General features: G+C 45.4%; 1 protein-coding gene across 1 annotated transcript in view; it reads right to left on the reverse strand.

Annotated features, from left to right (window-relative positions):
- Positions 1–13,888, reverse strand: part of APOL6 (apolipoprotein L6) — a 33,651-nt gene that overhangs the window by 11,849 nt on the left and 7,914 nt on the right. Inside the window, exons 2-3 of the mRNA XM_032137828.2 lie at positions 9,093–9,210; positions 4,519–4,627 (exon numbers count right to left, since the gene is read on the reverse strand). Coding sequence (XP_031993719.1) covers positions 4,519–4,627; positions 9,093–9,191 — 208 coding nt within the window. The 5' untranslated portion in view covers positions 9,192–9,210. The remainder of the gene's footprint in view (positions 1–4,518; positions 4,628–9,092; positions 9,211–13,888) is intronic.

A 13,888-nucleotide genomic window follows, 5' to 3' on the forward strand; every position in this document is an offset into this window, starting at 1 on the left:
AAATAAATAGGAAACGAAGGATAGAAAGAGACTAGTCAGTAAAGTTTGTTATGCAGCTTCCTCTGGTACCATCTCCAGGCCCATAAGGGTCTAAAGTTCTCAGTGGTTAACCTTTATTCTCCTTGATAGAAAGACCTTTGTAAACTTAGATCTTGCTTTCAGGCAAATAGAGAGAAGACAGAGGGCCTTCCAGCATCTGCTGCTTCTTAATTGCCTTCACCTCAAGAATCCCTATGCCAAAGAGGCATATCTGGGGGTAGCATATTCTGTTCTCTCACAGTTATTATGACCACATGGACTGTAATGATTAAAGGATCATTTTCACCAAACAAAGCAGTAATTTACAAGGCCCCTTTGTACAAATTGTATTCCCAAGAACATAATATGTTGCGATATTGTGATTTATAAGTATAATTATATATAGATATATAATTACATATACCTGTGTATATATATATGTGTGTATATGTGTGTGTATGTGTGTGTGTGTATATATGTGTATATATGTATATATGTGTATATATATGTGTGTGTATATATGTGTATATATATACACATATATATATAGTTCTCATCCCCATTTCTGGCACAGGGCTCCTAAAACCCTTGGAATTTCCTGAGCAATGAGAGCAATAAAGGTGAAAAGAGCACCTTTTCTTAACCATAACCGACCCCTTTTAGCCACATCCGAGTTTATGTTAATGAGGTGACTTTAGAAAGCCTCCAAGGATGGGGGGCTGGTTGTCTGGGGAAACAACCATGTGATTTGAGGGTTGGAATATTCAGCCCTACCCCTTGAGTTCCAGGAGAGGAGAGAGACTGGAGATTGAGTTAACCACCAATGGCCCGTGGTTTCTTTAATCAATCACGCCTGTGTAAGGAAGCCTCCATAGAAACCCAAAAGGACAGGGTTCAGAGAGCTTCTGGGTTGGTGAACACATGGAGGTACCTGGAGGGTGGTGTGCCCAGAGAGGGCATGGGAACTCCATGTCTCTTCCCCCATATCTTGCCCTGTGCATCAATTCCACCTGGCCATTCTTGAGTTCGATCCTTTATAATAAACTGGTCATTGTAAATAAATGTCTCCCTGAGTTTTGCAAGCTGTTCTAGCAAATTATTGAAACTGAGGAGGGGGTTGTGGAAATCTTCCATGTGTCACCAAGTTGGACAAAAGTTGTGGGTAACCTGGGGACCCACCCCTTACAACTGGTGTCTGAAGTAGGGGCAGTCTTATGGGACTGAGCCCCTAATTTACAGGATCTGATAGTATCTCCAAGGAGATAGTGTCAGAATTGAGTTAAACTGTAGGATACCAAGTTTGTTCTCATAAAGAAGTGGAGAATTTCTTGGTGTAGGGAAAAAAACTCACATATTTTGGTGACCAGAAGAAGGTAAATTGGTGTGAGTATTGAGGGTAGTAGCAGAGTTCAGCCTCCTTCCTTCGCCTCTCTCGCACACGCCCTCTTGCCCTTCTGCCTTCTGCCTTCTGCCATGGGATAACACAGCAAGAAGGTCCTTGCCACGTATCTCAAAATAATAAGAGCTATCTATGACAAACCCACAGCCAATATCATACTGAATGGGCAAAAACTGGAAGCATTCCCTTTGAAAACTGGCACAAGATGGGGATGCCCTCTCTCACCACTTCTATTCAACATAGTGTTGGAAGTTCTGCCCAGGGCAATCAGGCTGAAGAAGGAAATAAAGGGTATTCAATTAGGAAAAGAGGAAGTCAAATTGTTCCTGTTTGCAGATGACATGATTGTATATCTAGAAATCCCCATCGTCTCAGCCCCAAATCTCCTTAAGATGATAGGCAACTTCAGCAAAGTCTCAGGATACAAAATCAATGTGCAAAAATCACGAGCATTCTTATACACCAATAACAGACAAACAGAGAGCCAAATCATGAGTGAACTCCCATTCACAATTGCTTCAAAGAGAATAAAATACCTAGGAATCCAACTTACAAGGGACCTGAAGGACCTCTTCAAGGAGAACTGCAAACCACTGCTCAAGGAAATAAAAGAGGATACAAACAAATGGAAGAACATTCCATGCTCATGGGTAGGAAGAATCAATATCGTGAAAATGGCCATACTGCCCAAGGTAATTTATAGATTCAATGCCATCCCCATCAAGCTACCAATGACTTTCTTCACAAAATTGGAAAAAACTACTTTAAAGTTCATATGGAACCAAAAAAGAGCCTGCATTGCCAAGTCAATCCTAAGCCAAAAGAACAAAGCTGGAGGCATCACGCTACCTGACTTCAAACTATACTACAAGGCTACAGTAACCAAAACAGCATGGTACTGGTACCACAACAGAGATGTAAACCAATGGAATAGAACAGAGCCCTCAGAAATAATGCTGCATATCTACAGCTATCTGATCTTTGACAAATCTGACAAAAACAATAAATGGGGAAACGATTCCCTATTTAATAAATGGTGCTTGGAAAACTGGCTAGCCATATGCAGAAAGCTGAAACTGGATCCCTTCCTTACACCTTATACAAAAATTAATTCAAGATGGATTAAAGACTTAAATGTTAGACCTAAAACCATAAAAACCCTAGAAGAAAACCTAGGCAATACCATTCAGGACATAGGCATGGGCAAGGACTTCATGTCTAAAACACCAAAAGCAATGGCAACAAAAGCCAAAATTGACAAATGGGATCTCATTAAACTAAAGAGCTTCTGCACAGCAAAAGAAACTACCATCAGAGTGAACAGGCAACCTACAGAATGGGAGAAAATTTTTGCAATTTACTCATCTAACAAAGGGCTAATATCCAGAATCTACAATGAACTCAAACAAATTTACAAGAAAAAAACAACCCCATCAAAAAGTGGGCGAAGGATATGAACAGACACTTCTCAAAAGAAGACATTTATGCAGCCAACAGACACATGAAAAAATGCTCATCATCACTGTCCATCAGAGAAATGCAAATCAAAACCACAATGAGATACCATCTCACACCAGTTAGAATGGCGATTAAAAAGTCAGGAAACAACAGGTGCTGGAGAGGATGTGGAGAAATAGGAACACTTTTACACTGTTGGTGGGACTGTAAACTAGTTCAACCATTGTGGAAGTCAGTGTGGTGATTCCTCAAGGACCTAGAATTAGAAATACCATTTGATCCAGCCATCCCATTACTGGGTATATACCCAAAGGAATATAAATCATGCTGCTATAAAGACACATGCACACGTATGTTTACTGCGGCACTATTCACAATAGCAAAGACTTGGAACCAAGCCAAATGTCCAACAACGCTAGACTGGATTAAGAAAATGTGGTACATATACACCATGGAATACTATGCAGCCATAAAAAATGATGAGTTCATGTCCTTTGTAGGGACATGGATGAAGCTGGAAACCATCATTCTCAGCAAACTATCGTAAGGACAAAAAACCAAACACCGCGTGTTCTCACTCCTAGGTGGGAATTGAACAATGAGAACACATGGACACAGGAAGGGGAACATCACACACCAGGGACTGTTGTGGGGTGGGGGGAGGGGGGAGGGACAGCATTAGGAGATATTCCTAATGTTAAATGACGAGTTAATGGGTGCAGCAAACCAGCATGGCACATGTATACATATGTAACAAACCTGCATGTTGTGCACATGTACTCTAAAACTTAAAGTCTAATAAAAAAAAAAAAAGAAGGTCCTTGCCAGATGCTGGCACCCTGATATTGAACTTCCCAGCCTCCAGAACTGTGAGAAATAAATTTCTTTTCTTTATAAATTCCCCAGTTTGTGGTATTCTGTTATAGCAGCACAAAATAGACTAAGACAGAACAAAAGAGTCACCCAGTCCTTCTATCTAGAAAGGTTTTAGGAGCTCTATGTTGGTAGGGGTGATGACAGCAGCTAGATTTGCAGAAATCCACAGGTTTCACCAGCCCATGTGGGAGGTGAGAGAGTAGAGTCAAGGATAACATCATGTTTTGGGCCTTGAACAACTGTTACAATGAAGATCCCATTTACTGAGATGGGAAGGGGTGAAGGTTTTTTTGGCAGGATGTGTGTTCGTCGTGGGGTGTGACAGAGTTCAGGGTGGGGTGGGTTAAGTTTGAGAAACCTGTTAGACAGCCAAGTGATGCTGAGTCTGTTGCTGGCTGGAGATCAAATTTGGGAGCCATCAGTGCAGACAGTAGTTGAAATCATGACTTGGATGAGAACCCCAGGATAAGATTAATAGTAGAGACAAAGTGCAGTCCAAGAACTGGGCCCTGAGCACTCCAACAGTGGGAGCTGAGGAAGGAGAGGAGGAAGAACAGGAGAGATGGAACACAGGAGCAGCTGGTGAAACACACAGAGAACTAACAGAGAATGGCATTTTGGAATCCAGGGTGAAACATTTGAATATGATTGACAGTCTTTGTGTCTCCTTGTATTTTTCAACATTCTGAATCTTGCTTTCCATCTTTATCTTACAAAGATTCTGCTTTACCTGCCAGTGACAATAGCTAGAATGGAAGAAAACATACCTTGGCAGGTTGGAGATGTCTTTGTTTTTGAGATGTCCAAACGTGTGTCTCTGATCCTCTTCATATTCAAAATGGCACGTATTCTGGCTGGGAAGAGATGCAGTACTACCTTTATAGAGGAGAAAATAGGCCGCCTCATTAGTATGGATCCAAAGCCCCTTTCTATCATTTACCTGTTCTGGGGTTTCGAGACATTCAAGACACCACTATAGGTTTCCCTTCTCAGAAAAGAGAAATAGTTTGAGATAATAAGATATAACTTACAGATAAGTAAAATAGCTAGTAAAATGCCTTGCTCAATAAATGTTCAGGAGCAGCTAGTTTCTGCATTTTTCATAATTATAAAAAGGATAAAAATAGTGTCTTACAAGGAAAGGACCCTCAGATTGGCTCAGAAAGCAAACCCCAACTACATTATATGTGTCTTACAGGAGATACAACTGAAACAGTGACTCAAAAAAAGTTGGAACTAAAAGGTTGGGCAAAATCATAAAGGCAAGGGAAGTGTCTGTGGCTGTGAGGGATCCTTGTGGATGGAACTGTTCTGTATCTTGACTGGTGGTAGTCACACACATCCACATGTGAGAAAATTGCAGTAAACTAAACTTGGGAAAAAACTCAGTAATGGGTCTATGGGATCTCTCTGTATTATTTATTATAACTGCATTTAAATCTATAATTATTTCAAAATAGAAACTTTTTTAAAGTGGCAGGCAAATACAAAAAAAAAGAAGTATTGTAAAATTATTAGTAGTAAAAGAAAAAAACACCTAGATTTCCACTTAAAGTGGACTGATTTAATAAACTATGGCTTATCAAACAATGATCTCCTATGTAGACATTAAACCAAAGGAGGCAAATCCACATGAACAGACGTGGAAGGATCTCCTATATACATTGGTAAATTAAAAGGCAGGGTCCATTTGTCATTTGTACACATAAAAGATATATGTGACTGTATAGACAAGCATCTATGATCTATGCCAGATGCAGTGGTTTATGCTTTTTTTTTTTTGAGACAGAGTCTTGTGCTGTCACCTAGGCTAGAGTGCAGTGGTGCTGTCTCAGGTCACTATAACCTCCACCTCCTGAGTTCAAGCGATTCTCCTGCCCTCAGCCTCCCGAGTAGCTGGGATTACAGGCATCCGCCACCATGCTCAGCTAATTTTTTTGTATTTTTAGTAGAGATGGGGTTTCACCATGTTGGCCAGGATGGTTTCCAACTCCTGACCTCAAGTGCTCCACCCACCTCGGCCTCCCAAAGTGCTAGGATTACAGGCGTGAGCCACCAAGCCTGGCCAGTTTATGCCTTTAATCCCAGTACTTTGAGAGGCTGAAGTGGGAGGAAAGTAGCCAGGCATGGTGGTTTGCATCTGTAATCCCAGCTACTCAGAAGGCTGAGGCAGGAGGATCACTTGAGCCCCGACGTTGGAGACCAGCCTGGGTAACACAGTGAGACTTTGCCTCAGAAAAAAAAAAAAAAATAGCAGTAATCAGTGATGAGATTAAGGGTGAGGAATCAGTGGAAGCTTGCTTTTCTCTAGGTCCCTTCATACTTTTTGTATCAATATCTTTTGCCACGTGGCTGTCTGTGATACCTTAAGCAATTAAAAAAAACAGTTTTCCCATGAGGTGGGTTGAATAGTGTGCCCGGTCCCCTGCCAAATTCATGACTACTTGGAACCTTAGAATGTGACCTTATTTGGAAATAGGGTCTTTGTAGTTAAAATTAGTGAAGGATCTCTGGGTGAAATTATCCTGGATTTAGGGTGGCCCCAAAATCCATCACTGGTGTCATTATAAGAACAGGAGGTGACAGAGAGAGACACAGCAAAGAAGGCTGCATGCAGACAGAGGCAGAGATTAGAGTCGTGCTGTCAGAAGCCACCGAGGCTGCAAAAGGCACAGAGGGTCTCCCTGGAGCCTGCAGCAGAAGTGTGCCCTACTGGCACTGTGATTTTTGACTTCCAGCCTCCAGAACCGTAAGACGCTAAATGTCTGTTGTTTGAGGCCACCTGGTTTGTGGTGCTTTCTGACAGCAGCCCTAGTGAAGCTAATATATTCCTTTGCATCTCTTCCCTACATTTGGTACTTGGTCCAGTGCTTACGGCAGAAATGCTATTTCCTAGATAGGCTTCCCCCTCAGCTCATCCTCCCTTCTCTCATCCTCTTCCCTTTCACTTCTAAAAAGTTAGAAAAAAAATCCTCCCTCACACACTCTGAAGGGACAGAAATTCTTTAATTTTTTTTTTTTTTTTTTTGAGACGGAATTTTGCTCTTGTCGCCCAGGCTGGAGTACAATGGCGTGATCTCGGCTCACTGCAACCTCCACCTCCCAGATTCAAGCAATTCTTCCTGCCTCAGCCTCCCGAGTAGCTGGGATTACAGGCACATACTAACACACCTGGCTAATTTTTGTATTTTTAGTAGAGATGGGGTTTCACCAGTTTGGCCAGGCTGGTCTTGAACTCCTGACCTCAGGTGATCCACCCACCTCCAGCTCCCAAAGTGCTGGGATTACAGGCATGAGCCACCATGCCCAGCCCGGGACACAAATTTTTATAGCCATTCATTTTCTAATTGTTTAAATGAATACAAGTTTATGGTTGAAAATGTAGAAATAAATTATAAAATCCACCTTATGCTCACCATACGGAAATAAAAACTAGTGACATTTTATTTTACAAACCAAAAATTTAGATGCATGCTATTCATGTAGTTTGTGTGAATTCTTGTCACTTAACATTGTATCTTAGTAGTTCCCCAGGCGATATACAGAAGCCATGTCGCATTTCATTATACGAATGTATCATTACACATTCAATAACTCACTGGTGAACCTTTGGGTTGTTTTCAGTTATTTTAAAATTTTGTATTTATAATTTTTGGTTAAAATCCTTATACAGACATCTGTCTACATGTTTGGTTATTTCTTTGGGGTAGTCTATGAAAAAGAATGAATGTGTCAAAGATAAAAAAGTTCTCCCCTCTTTGGTATGTGAAGCTAGGTTTGGTTTAGGGGGCTTGGCACATTTAAGAGTTTACTTTCACCAGACATAATCTACCTGCTTTACACAGTGACCCAGTGAGATCGGTGCTAAGATTATGCCCATTTTACAGAGGTGCAAACTGAGACATAGGGAGGCCAGTGTCACACAGTAAGCAGGAAAGCCTGTGCGATTCCAGCCATGCAGAGTCTGGAGTAGTTAGTCCCAATCAGGGCGCGTTTGCTCCTCAGGAACATTGCTAATATCTGGAGACATTTTTGATGGTCTCAACTGGAGAGGGTACTGCTGTTGGTATGTAGTGGGCAGAGGCCAGGGATGCTGCCAAGCACCCTACGATGCACAGGACGGCCCCCACAACCAGGGATCACCTGGTTAAACATGACAAGGGTGCTGGGGGTAAGAGACCCTGGTCTGGAACCCCATGTTTTTTACCAGCGTCCGCCAATACCTCTCTCATTTTTTTACATTAGTCCTATGGGGTGCAGGGCAAAGGTAACAGCAGGAAACTCGTCTAAGCAGGTCCCATTCCCTCCCCTCTGACCTGCTCTTGGTGGTTGTGAGATGAGAGTTTTATTGGGAGAGGATTTGAGACATTATTTTCATTTGAAATCTTACAGGATATTTATGACAGTCTTTCCTTACCTGCCTTCCCCCACAAAACCAACTTCTTCAGATACACAGTCTAAGTAAGAAAAATCTGCTTACTTTGAAAACACAGCTTCAAGATAATCTCCCTAAACTTTTTTTTTTTTGAGACGGGGTCGCACTCTGTTGCCCAGGCTGGAGTGCAGTGGTGCGATCACTGCTCTCTGCATTCTTGACTTCCTGGGTTCAAGTGATCCTTCCATCTCAGCACCCCCCCAAGTAGCTGGGACTACAGGTGAGCACCATCACACCCAGCTAATTTTTGATTTTTTGTAGAGACGGCGTCTCACTATGTTGCCCACGCTGGTCTCAAACTCTTGGGCTCAAGCAATCCGCTTGCCTTAGGCTCCCAAAGTGCTGGGATTACAGGCATGAGCCACTGCACCCGGCCTAGTCGCCCTAATATTTATCACAAACTCCCTCACCCTCTTCCCCAAACAACTTCACATAAACCTACAATCTAGAAAACTCTGTAGGTTGGCTTTGCAGTTTCTACACAATTCACCCAGCACCTTTTTTCTTGTGAGATGACGCCGCTAAACCAATCCTCTACTGAATTTCTAGGGAAACGCCGGTGGCCGATGTAATCACCTGCTTTCTAAGGGCCAGGTCCCCTCTGCCTAAGCCCTCGGATCCCCAGCAGTGGAGGGGCAAATGCAGCTTGGCTAGTCACACTGCTTGCTTTATCATGTTTGGATTTAACCCTCAAATGGCTGTAAGGGAGGGAAACCTACCAGGATTAACACAGGAGAAGTTAATCCTCAGACTCTCCCCAAGCTCTGGCCGGCATCTGAACCGTGCTGCTGTGACAGCAGCTCTTTTTCCTGAGTCAGGTGCCTAAAGCCAACCCCCTGGGGGCTTTGTCCTTCAGGGACCAGAGCCGCAGCCCCCTCCTCCCCCGACTTCTGCCTGCCCTCTCACCTTCTCTCCACGGAGCTCTCCTTTGTGGCCTCGGGTCCCGAGGGAGAGGAAGATCCTGAACCTCTGTCCTTGCCTCTCCGAGTTCCCCTGGTCTGGCATGGGGCTATGAGTGCCTGGGCTGGAGAAAGACGGATAGGAAGAGTAGGGTGGCTTTTGAACTGAAATGGATTGCAAAACTGGTTTCTGTTAAGTGCTGCAGAAATGAAAAAGCAAAGGTCTCGGGCTTTTCCAGGAAATCATGGGCTCCAGCTGTCGTTTTCACTTTCGTTTTTGCCTGTTTTTCTAATTGGGTGCACAACGAGGTGAAAGAGCAGAATCAAAGTCAGAAGGCCTGAGTCTCTCGTCTCTGTCCTGGCTGTGTTATAGGATGGACCTATATGGGGTATGAAAACAGCTACTGTGGCTTAGAGCTATGGTGAGGAGCCCATGAGCAAGCGATGGGGCGCCTGTTGAACAGTGGATTCGCAGTAGCTATCATCACTGATGGTTCTGAAACTGCTTTCCTCCACAGCATCTTACGTGATGCCGATGTGGATAACAACCCTATGAGGTGCACAGCATTAAAGGGCTAATAACTCTGAAATGCAGAATCCTCTGAAAATGGAAACTTTATTTTATTATTATTATTATTATTATTATTATTTGAGATGAAGTCTCTCTCTGTTGCCCAGGCTGGAGTGCAATGGCATGATCTCGGCTCACTGCAACCTCCGCCTCCTACATTCAAGCTATTCCCCTGTCTCAGCCTCCCTAGTAGCTGAGATTACAGGCACCTGCCACCATGCCCGGCTGATTTTTGTATTTTTAGTAGAGATGGGGTTTTGCCATGTTGGCCAGGCTGGTCTCAAACTCCTGACCTCAAGTGATCCGCCTGCCTCGGCCTCCCAAAGTGCTGGGATTATAGGCGGGAGCCACCGCACCTGGCCTGAAAATGAAAACTTAAAAAATAATAATAATTTATTCAGTTAGTGGCAAAACCTGACCTGATCTGGCATGAATTCACTTACGGTTTTTATGTCTCCTGCTTAATTTGAATATTCACAGTCACTGCAGAAATACTAATATGTTTGACTGAGGAGGGCTGCTGGGGGTGGGTGGGTTACACAGTATGTGATACCTGCACCCCATTACCTTCCTAAAAATCCCCCAAATCAGGAACTCTGACATGCATCTGGCCTCAAGGATTGGAGATATAGGATTGTGATACTCTGTCTCCCACTTTAAGGAAGAGGAAACCCAGGCTTCTAGAAGTTGTGGGTTGTTTGTGAATACACAGCTAAGAACCAGTCCTAGGCTCTGTGTCTGTAAGAATGAGCCCACAGTGTGGTTACAGGCTGAGATCTGTGTCTCTCTAGCATTTGTGTCAAATTGTGATCAGAAGCCATGTGGTTTGTTTATATTTATATGCCCAGAAGTCCCCAGTCACCACCCCTAGCTGAGACCACATTGGAGGCTATTGCTTTGCAGAAGGTGTAGTCCACCTAGCCAGTCCTGGCTTTGCTGCGATAGAGGCCACCTCCTGTCCCTGGGCCCTACGAGCAGGAATGAGGGGTTAAGGGCTGCTGAGCTGGGTCTTGTAGGGGCCTTTCCAACCGTGGCATCCCGGATTCCACAACCCACCCCTGCTCCTGGCCTCCCACACTTGGGGAACACGCTAAACACGGCCTGACGTTGAGGAGGACTTGGCTGCCTGGCTGGGGCCGCTGAGCCATCCCAGGCCTGCCTGTTGTTTTCCCTGGCAATGGACCCAGATGTTGTGGTCACTGCTCGGTCCTGGGAGTCTCAGGGGCCAGACCGGCCATTGGATGAGGGGCAGTGTTTACCACCAGGGCTCTTGTGAAACAATTGCCCCAAGAGATGCTGTGTGAGAAGAATGTTCTGTAGCCAAATGCAGGAAGTGCTGCTTACGTAAGGGGACAGAAAACATCCACCCTATAGCTCAGAGGAACAAAAGTAGGGAGTCGCTTAATTTCCCAGAGTCCACTTCCCTTCCCTCAAGGGACCCAAGACCTGCTGAAAAGAAACAAACTTGCCTGAAGGCCCCTTAGTCTCTTGTGATTTAAAACACACTCTCGGGCCGGGCACAGTGGCTCATGCCTGTAATCCCAGCACTTTGGGAGGCTGAGGCAGGTGGATCGCTTGAGGTCAGGAGTTCGAGGCCAGCCTGACCAACATGGTGAAACCCTGTCTCTACCAAAAATACAAAAATTAGCTATGTGTGGTGGCAGGCACCTGTAATCCCAGCTACTCGGGAGGCTGAGGCAGGAGAATCGCTTGAGCCTGGGAGGCGGAGGTTGCAGTGAGTGGAGATTGTGCCACTGTACTCCAGCCTGTGTCTCAAAAAAAAAAAAAAAATACAAACACACACATACACGTGCACACACACACTTTTGGGTAAAGTCTGTCATTTGGGGGTGAATGTTCAGGCAATTTAAGTTCAAATTTTCTATCAGGGCTTTTTATGTTTTCTTAAAAGTTTGCCTCCCATTGAGGCTGCAGTGAGCTGAGATCGCACCACTGCACTCCAGTCTGGGTGACAAAGCAAGACCCTGTCTCAAAAAAAAAAAAAAAAGAAAGAAAGAAAGAAATTTACCTGCCTCTCTGAGATGGCACCTAGGGGCAGGAGCCTGTACTGGCCCACAAAGTGGGTCCTTTGTGACCCTCCCACCAGGTATTGCTGGCTCCCGGACACCTGGATTCTGGTTTGCCTTGGCACCTGTCTCGAGGAGTTGCAGGTTTTCTGTGTTGCAGCCACAACCAACCCACTCTGGGCTCAGGCTGTCTGCCTCCCAGACAGCTCACCATGCCTCGGCCCAGTGGCCCCTGGCACAGGCAGGGACCATCCATCCTGGGATGGGGGAAAGGCCTTGAAGCACACATTTTGACCCTGAGATTCTTGGATTCCAGAAATTTCTTCTCTTCTCTCTGGCTACAGCACTTAGGGAGAGTTTGAACCTAGGAGGCGGAGGTTGCCTAGAGTTTGAGCAAACGCTGCCCTGAGAGTGCAATTTGCCAAATGTAGCAAAAGTTCCATCGTGGCCTCCATTGCTTTGCCTGGAAGCAGTTTCAGGATCCTGGCAGCCCAGGCCAGAGCGAAGCAGGGATGCAGTCATTACAAGGGGAGAGTGGAGCACTGAACTTGAACCCAGGACCACCAAAAGGGCCAGGCCTGGCATAGCCACACCCTTGTTGCTTGGCACACAGCAACTAAACCTCACCCACTTGCATCCCATCTCCTTCCCGGGGTTCTTGTGAGGAAGTTTTTGGTTTGTTTTTTGTTTTGTTTTGTTTTGTTTTGTTTTTTTGAGACAGTCTCGCTCTGTCGCCCAGGCTGGACTGCAGTGGTACGATCTTGTCTCACTGCAACCTCCGCCTCCTAGGTTCAAGCAATTCTCCTGCCTCAGTCTCCCAAGTAGCTGGGATTACAGGCATGCGCCACCACTCCTGGCTAGTTTTCTATTTTTAGTAGAGACGGGGTTTCTCCATGTTGGTCAGGCTGGTCTTGAACTCCCAACCTCAGGTGATCTGCCCACCTCAGCCTCCCAAAGTGCTGGAATTACAGGCGTGAGCCACTGTGCCCAGCTGGTTAATCCTTTTAATAACTCTAAAAGGTCAGTCTGCCATTGTCCTGTTTTACCAATGAGAGGAATGAGGCTTGGAGAAGATAAAGGTGCCCAAGACTAAACTTTCAGCAAATGTCAGAGCTGGGGCCTGAGCCCAGGCAGACTGGGTTCCGAGGCCAGAATCCTAACCATTCTGCTCTGACGTCTCTAAGAGCCAAGGATTTAGAGTCAGAATTAATCAGTGTAAATTTTATGCAGTGTTCTCTGGTTCTCACCAAAGAGAGCAGGAAGCATCGCCCGAGAAGAAAGTGACCCAGAGAGCAGGGGGACCTCAGTGCTCTCACCATTCTCATTGCGTCTGGGGCTGACTCTGGCCTCTGCAGAGCAGTGGACAAGAGGATCGACTCTGTGATCAGGGTGTGACGTGGCCTATTCACCAGAGCGAGGCCTGCATGCCAGCCAGGGCCCCAGGCACCGAGCCAACCGGGAAGGGAAACTCCCTCCCATGATGACATTCCCAGTTCCTCTTGAGCCCAGACAGTCTCCAGATGTTTTTTTCACTGAACACATTCCCAAAGAGTCTCGGAAACCCGGGGCAGTGCGGGGCTGGAGGCAGAGCACTGGCCCAGCATCGGGAGAGCAGGGCAGCCCTTTGGCTGCCCAAATGTACTGTGGATCCTGAGCAAATCCATTCCGCTCTGAGCCTGCGTCTTCCCATTTACAGTGGGTTGAAGAGTGACCCCAAAACGTGATGTCCAAGTCCTCATCCCCCTCACCTGTGAATGTGAGTTTATTTGGAAACAAGGTCTTTGCTGATGTAATTAGGGATCTTGAGATGGAATCATCCCTGATTTAAGAACAAATCCAATGACAGTGTCCTTAAAAGAGACAGAAAAGGAGAGCGCACAGAGACACACAGGGAGGAGGGCCATGTGAAGATGGGGGCAGAGCCTGAAATGACGCAGCTGCAAGCCAAGAATTCCCAGCAGCCACCAAACACTAAAGAAGGAAAGGAGCACATTCTCCCTCGGAGCTTCCAGCAGGGCCAACCCTGCCATACCTTGATTTCAGGCTTTCGGCCTCCACACTTATGAGAGAATAAATCTCTGTTGTTCGAAGTCACGAAGCTGTGGTCATTTGTTACAATGCACTGTCTCTGAGAGCATTGATGGGGTCAGGAAGCCTCCTGTTGGGTAGAGGAGCAACTAAGAGACTGAACTTGGCCCCCACCCC

Source organism: Hylobates moloch, unplaced genomic scaffold, assembly GCF_009828535.3.
Source record: "Hylobates moloch isolate HMO894 unplaced genomic scaffold, HMol_V3 SCAFFOLD_19, whole genome shotgun sequence".
NCBI classification, from domain to species: domain Eukaryota; kingdom Metazoa; phylum Chordata; class Mammalia; order Primates; family Hylobatidae; genus Hylobates; species Hylobates moloch.